Consider the following 7,202-nt stretch of genomic DNA (forward strand, 5'->3'; position numbering starts at 1 on the left):
AAGTCTTCCTTTAGGCATCCCACAGAGTAAAGGATGGTGAGATGCCTGAAAGAAGGAAACAAAGCCATATAAGTGCAGTGCTGAGGGAGCCACAGATGACACCAGGCGGGCAAAGCATAAAAAGTATAAATAATAATAAAAAGCTGTGAAGTTTCAAAGTTTATTAGACTGCAATTCCCTACACACATACATGGGAGTATGTTCCATTGTATTCAAGGGGACTTACATCTAAGTAGATACACTAGAATATGCTGTTATTCACCAATAATGGGTGAGTCTCTAACAGAGCAGTCCACTACTTCCAACAGGTGTCTATTTCATAAAACTGCAGTATTATTAATCATCAGCATCATTATACAAAGTTGTTTCAACTCTGCAGCCCACTTCTCTTCCAACCTGCACCCCACCTCCCTCCCTCCCTCCCTCACACACACACACCCTTGCTTCCTCCCCTGGCTTATTTTTCTAGCAGTGCTGTTCCTGTGGCCTGACAATAAGGACATTAGAAAGCCAAGATGGTTTGGAGGGAGGGAGTCCAGCAGTCACTTGGAGCTTTACACAAGGGGCTTCTGCCCCCAGTCTCCTTTGGGAGAGTGTGTGCATTCACACACCAGCCAAACTTACCCCGAACTCCCAGCAAGATCCTTGGACCCACTCCACACACACAAGTTGGGCTTTGTGCTGCAAATTTTAGCTCATCTTGTGGTTTTTCTGGATTTTAAAAATGCTGGTTTTAAGCTACTTTTTCTGAAAACGCGGGAGCAAACAGGGAGAGGCGCTGATGTAGAATCATTAGCTTGGTAAGAGGCATGGAGGCATGGTCTCTTCAGAAATGCAGATCTATCTCTGCAGGGAACTCTCCTCCACCCACCCCACCTGCCCTATTGGCTAGGGAGCAAAACACTGACACCTGCCATGTGTACTTGTGAAAAAGAAAGCTGAGAGGAGCTGCTTCCCTCAATGCCGCGAGTGTACTTTGAAGTGGCTTCGCTCAACATTTACCCCAGGTTATCCCTCATACAGCCCATTATCACCTCCAGGCAGGCATTTAGAGAAGATATGCCATTTTGTGATGAGGTTGACATGGAGAACTAAATCTAAGTGTTATCACCATATTGATAACACCCAGCACCAAACCGTGATAATCTCTCCCAGCGGTTTCATGTAGATGTTAAAAAGCATCAGAGACAGTATGGAGCCTTGTGGAACTCCACACTTTAGTTCTCATTTTGCATAACAGTCTCCAAGCGACACCATCTAGAATCTACCAGAGGTGTAGGAATGGAACCACTGTAAAACAGTGCCACCCAATCCCACCTCCCTCAGGCGATCCAAAAGGATACCATGGTCAATGGTATCAAAAGCTGCAGAGACATCCAAAGGGATCAGCAAAGTCACACTCCCTCTGTCGACAGCCAGCTGGAGATCATCCATCAGGCCAACTAAGGCAGTCTCAATCCCACAGCCCACACGGAAGCCAGTTTGAAATGGGTCTAGATAATCTGCATCATCCAAACTGCCTGGAGCTGAGAGGCCACCACCCACTCAATCACCTTGCCCAACCATGGAAGATTGGAAACAGGTCTGTAGTTAGCTAACTCCAAGGGATCCAATGAAGGTTTCTTCAAAAATGGTCTATTGATAGCCTCCTTAATACAAGGAGGCATCCTGTCCTCCCTCAGATAAGCATTTATAATATTTACCAGACCCTCTCTGATAATATAATTACCAGATGGGATGAGCCAATTTGGACAAGGGTCAAGAGAACAGGTTGTAGGATGCACAGTCCGAAGCGGTTTGTCCACTTCCTCAGGAGTCACAAACCGAAAATGATCCAACCTTATCCCATAAGAGGAGTTGCTGTACACCTCCACAATAGACTCAGTAACTGTGGAATCCAGCTCGGCCCTCACAATCCTAGATAACTCAGCTGGACGTGAATTTGCGGAAGCAGTGCTGGCAGAAAAGAACTGCTTCTTTGCCACCCATAGACCTTCAAATGTCCTCTGTGTTGTATCTGATCAGACTTGTGCCAAGTCTTCTTCCACTTGCGCTCTAGTTGTCTACCTTGCAACTTCAGTTTCCATAGTTCATCTGAATACTACTTTGATGTCATGACTAATCTTGGTTTGTTTTTAACCATGATCAGAAGTAGAAATCTTCCAGCAAGCGGGGAGGGGCGTGTTTGCAGTCCCAAATCTTGAAAGCATCTCATGAAACCAAGAATTTATTTTGGTTCTCAGTGATTTTCTGAACCCACCCTAAAATGAAGATCCTTTCAACAAGAAGGCTGCATTGAATGTTGGTCTAGAAATGTCTTAACTGTTTCTAACAAAAGAAAACTTTTACACAAAATCAAAGGATATTGTTTTTATTTGCTCAGAATTCACCCTAGATTTCATGTTTCAATACACAAAAGCTCTAATACTCCTCTCACCTCACGTGAGAAACTTGTGAACATATAAAAACAAAATGAAACACAGTAATGTAAACAATCAGGAAGAGGAAATGGGAAGGCTACAAGGCCAGATGCTGGGGCAGAGCTAACCTCTGCCCTATAACCTTTTCTGCATCAGTTTACCCATCCACACCCTACTTAAGACAATCCACTCAACCTTGTCAATCTTGATAGGCTACAGAGCTTTAGGGGAGAGTATAAACTCTGCATTGATGCAACTGCAAATATAACTATCAAGTTAAACAATCTTTGCAAGTTAAACAGGTCATGTACATCAGAGAAGAAGGAAGGATAGCCAGTGTTTACTGAGGATATAGTAAGAATATCATGGATACAGTCCACCACTGTATTAATTCTAACTATCATGATGATATCAGGCTTTCTCAAATAGATCATGCAGTTTTTCTCTGATAGTAGGCGTAGTGATGATGACCACGATGAAAATAAGGATACCCACGATGCCTATTACCAAAGCAGCAATATTCAGGTACTTGGCTCTCTTGGCATAAGCAGCTGCTCTATCCGCCTCTCCAAAAACCATGCGATCCCTTGACTGAATGAGAAGTTGGACAAAGTATATACAAAAATGAGAATTAGCACTGAAATCCTTGCACTTTCTTTGAACATGGATCCGAACAAGACTTTTCATGGCTATTACAGGAATGCATCTCAAACCTAAAGCATTTTCAACCAGAGGACTGTGAGGTCTGAGGAGCTCCTGCTCTCCAGCACTATGTTGTCATATTCTTTAAGATACTGGCACTTGCCATCTTTCCAGAAGTGTCCAGTTAGAGTTACCAAGATTTTTCTAGTTTCATTGGCCATGAATTCAGTGTAGGGAAAAGGGAATAAGGAATCGTTTCTTCTCAAATGCAACAACTCAAATGCACTTCACAGCACATAAAACTAAAGTTAGAACTTCCATTTTCAAATACTGTAGATTTTTCAAGTGATTAATTTCATGCAAAGCCAGAGAGGAATATGAAGATCAAATAGACAAATTATGCAAAATAACTTAGTCCAGTTCTCCTGTGGGGATTAGAGGGACAGAACCACTAACCAAGTTCCCTTGTAGGAGAACATCTGACATCCACCCATCTCATCTATATACTACAGTAAAATGGAAAGTGAACCAAATTATGGCAGACATTAGGAATCCATGTAATTTACACACATTCAGCAAAAGAGGCAAATCACATGCTACAGATGAAGGCAGGAACAAAGCCAAAAAAATTCCCAAGTCTCTTAACTGGTTCAGCGTGTGGAGACTTTGCAGTAAAATTCAAGATTGCACATTTACTTAATTTGCAGTGGGAAACAGGCTTACATTATAAATATATCATGAGTTAGCTATATTTGAATCTCTTTTGGGCACATGTAATTATCACAACCGGCACAAGATTTGCACTTATTCAGATTCCTTAGCTTACCCAGAAATGTAGACAGCCTGAATTCCAGAACCCTTTTAACATCCCACTGTAGGGGCTTAAGAGAGCAAAAGAGAAGGCAGAACAGAGATGGAAGTTTGTCTTTCCCCATAGCATATTCTTTGTCCACTTAGTATTTCTTCTTTAACTTTCATAATGTCCTCTAGAAGCACCTTTTGCAGGGCATTAACTCTTTACTTGTGACATTCTGTAATCTGAATGACAGAGTTTAGCTGGGAGAGCAGCTCATATGTAAGGTGGTTCTAATTCAACACACAAGGGCTGAATTTAGAGTCATAAGTGGTCTTTTAATCCTAAACTGGGTTACTTTTTTTACTGCTGTATCTAACATCTGCAGCATCGAATACTTTAACTATGATTTAGGGTTCTTCTGACCCTCTTCTGCTTTTGACACCTAGCACTGAAACATTCTCACTGCTATTTCCATGCTGAAAAAATAATGCATTTTTAATAATAAATGTATTATTATTCTCATATTGCAAATAGAAGGACAAGAGCTGAGAGATTATTGGTTTGTCTTAAATTTCTAACTGAATACCTTGAAATTACTAATTCCCAAGGATTTGTTTTAAAATTATAAATTATGGTAAAGATTGTAAATTAGCAACAAAAATATACAGTTTATACATCGTTCTCAAAAATCCAATGAACAGCCACTTTTTCTTGATGCAAAAAGCATTTAATTGGTTAGAACATTCATATGTGTCACAAGCCTGAAAAAACTTTGACTTTGGAAAAAACTTCATACAATAGATAAATAGGATTTATGAGAATCCAGAGGTAAAATACTCATGAACAGCTTAACTTCAGAAAAACTCCACTATAAAGGCGTATACCAAGGGTATCCATTATCACCACTACTATTTCCATTTTCCATAGGACTTCTAACTATCGCTATATCGAAAAATCGGTATTATTGGATTAGAATTTAATTTTTAAAAATATTGGGGGCTATAAAAAACGCTAAGCCGCTAACGCTGGTGGGTGAAAGAGGCAGAATCACGAAGAACACGGGAGCAACTAGCTTCCAAGGGGAGTTCCCCCTCGCCCTTTGGGCACCCCCTCACCTTAATGGAGAAGACAAGGGCAAGGAAGCCGAGGCAGAAACAGTTCCAGAAGAGCAGAAAGTTGAAGAGGGACCACACCAAGAAGTCCTTGTTGTTGGTCTCCTTGGATCCACCCTGCTGCCCAGGCATGCTGACGGAAATTGACTGCGGGTAGGAGGACTGCATGGCTGCCGGCCGGGGCGGGAACGAGTCTTGCGCGAACTGCAAAGAGGCGAAGCGTCACGAGAGTGAGGGGAGAAGGTCGCCGGAGCTGAGGGTCAGAAAACGGGGCAGCGGGAAAGGGCGGACAAGTCTCAGCTCCCTACTACGCCGTGTGGAGTGAATTTTGCCCCTCAGATCTCCGGGACCTGTAGCCCGATCCTTAAGTTTCGCTTGGTTTGGGTCAAGAAAGAAGCGTTCATTTAAAAGGGGGGTTTCTTCCAAGTCAGCATGTTTAGGATCGCAGCTTTTTGAAGTGGTGAGTTTTGGCTGCATCGGAAATCGAGTGTATAAAGTGTGTGGTATACACGGCGGGCAATTCTAGACAGGAATGCAGCTAGATAGAAGCTATCCAGCGGCTGCTGTTTGCAAGAGCCTCCTGTGTCTACTTCTGGCGCGGCCAGTCTTGCAGGAGTTGATGGCAGACGTCTAAAGTTAGTTTAGGCCACCCCAGACTGCAGAGATTGCAAACGAAACATCCGTGAACGCCCAAGATGATGCTAAACTGGAGAACTCTGCGAGGAGCTGCAAGCCTGCAACGTAAAAGTCAGGAAGAATAAAGAATCCTTCCCCAACCGATTTGGGCGTCTGAGGCGAGGCCTCGCCTGCTCCACCCTGGCCCTCCCACTGCAGCGTTTGAACGGGCGCCGGTGGCTGCGAGAAGAAGCACGCTTGCGTTGTGGACAGTCCTTTTCTTCTCGTCCTGGCCGCTTTGCATGGCTTCCAAGGCGGGCCAGCAACCAGCCTCTTCTTTCCAAGCGCCACGCACGCTCCAGAGCCGTCCCTCTCTCTGTCCACGCTTCCTCCTCTTCGCTTACCTTGCCCACGTCCTGCGCGAATATTTGCGGCGCCAGAACAAGGGGAGAGAACGACGGAGGCTGCACAGGGCGAGACGGAGGAGGCGGCAACGTTAACTCGGGAGGTGTGTGGGCGGGCGCCGCGTGAGGCGGAGGAGGTGCGGCTGCCGCAGCCAGCAACTTTCCCTCTTCATGCCACACCCTTGCAGAGCGTCTGTGGGAAGCTCCCGATAGGCCACCAGCAACCCAAAGAGCCGGGAAGGTTGCTTGTCAGCAGCCCCCACCACGAACGATGACTTTGCAAGGGTCTGGTCGGATGGCAAGTGGCTGATCCCGCCCTTGCAGTGTAAACAATACCTCGCACACAGCGCCTTGGTAAAGCTCAGATGGGAAGCTCTGGATCCTTGAAAGGCTCTTCAAACGCACCACGGATGGAAGAGAGGATGGTTGGCAGCAGGACCGCCTCGCCCGTGGTGGCGCTTTTTGCTTTGCAAGAAAGGGTTCAGTCTGACCTTGTTGCAAGGTTCTGCAAGGGCGCCTCCTCACCAGCAGCCTCCCTCCTTTTTGCGGGGCCCATGAGAAGTACTTTAATTTTATTTATTTATTTATACCATATTCTATACCACCCAAAACTTACGTCTCCGCAAGCTTTTGGAGATCACAGAATCCTTCAAATGAAGGCTTCCTCAGAACCCCCAAACTTGAAAACTGCTTCTTGATCCAATAAAAGTTAGACTTTTAAACTACTTGGTTTTTCTTTTCTTTTCTGCCTAGTGCATACGCCCCCGCCCCCCCCCCGCCCCACTAGTCCTGGGTGATGCACTTTAAGAAAGCTGTGTAGACAAACTGGAAAAGATTCAGAGGACGGCAATGAAAATTGTCAGGGATTTGGAAAACAAGACCACTGAATCAAAGAAGGGGTACTTGCACATATGCTTTGCATGCAGAAGGTCTTAGGATCAATTCTTGACATCTTCTGGTAGGACTATACAAACTCCAGAGAACTGTCTGTCAGTGTAGACAATACTGAGCTAGAAGGCTCAGTATTTGACTGTTCTGGGTCTGATGTAATTCTTTTGTTAGGCCCAGGAAAAAAAAAATTTCCCTCATGTAATTAAGATCACCAGTGAAAGATGTTCTGATGTTTTAATTATAATGCATAGATGTGAGAAGAAGTTTTCCTGGCCCAGAAAGATCGCTACTTAAAAATGAATGTGTTTTCTAGGATCCTGTT

General features: G+C 44.4%; 1 protein-coding gene across 1 annotated transcript; it reads right to left on the reverse strand.

Moving 5' to 3' along the window:
• Nucleotides 1-2,355: 2,355 nt before the first annotated feature.
• On the reverse strand, nt 2,356-6,501 carry LOC128340373 (interferon-induced transmembrane protein 2-like). The gene is made up of 3 exons (XM_053285378.1): nt 6,326-6,501; nt 4,974-5,174; nt 2,356-3,011 (listed from the first exon to the last, which is right to left on the reverse strand). Exons 2-3 carry the CDS (start codon nt 5,136-5,138, stop codon nt 2,832-2,834), a joined length of 345 nt encoding a protein of 114 aa, XP_053141353.1. The 5' UTR covers nt 5,139-5,174; nt 6,326-6,501; the 3' UTR covers nt 2,356-2,831.
• Nucleotides 6,502-7,202: the final 701 nt, after the last annotated feature.

Source organism: Hemicordylus capensis, chromosome 1 (assembly GCF_027244095.1).
Source record: "Hemicordylus capensis ecotype Gifberg chromosome 1, rHemCap1.1.pri, whole genome shotgun sequence".
NCBI lineage: Eukaryota > Metazoa > Chordata > Lepidosauria > Squamata > Cordylidae > Hemicordylus > Hemicordylus capensis.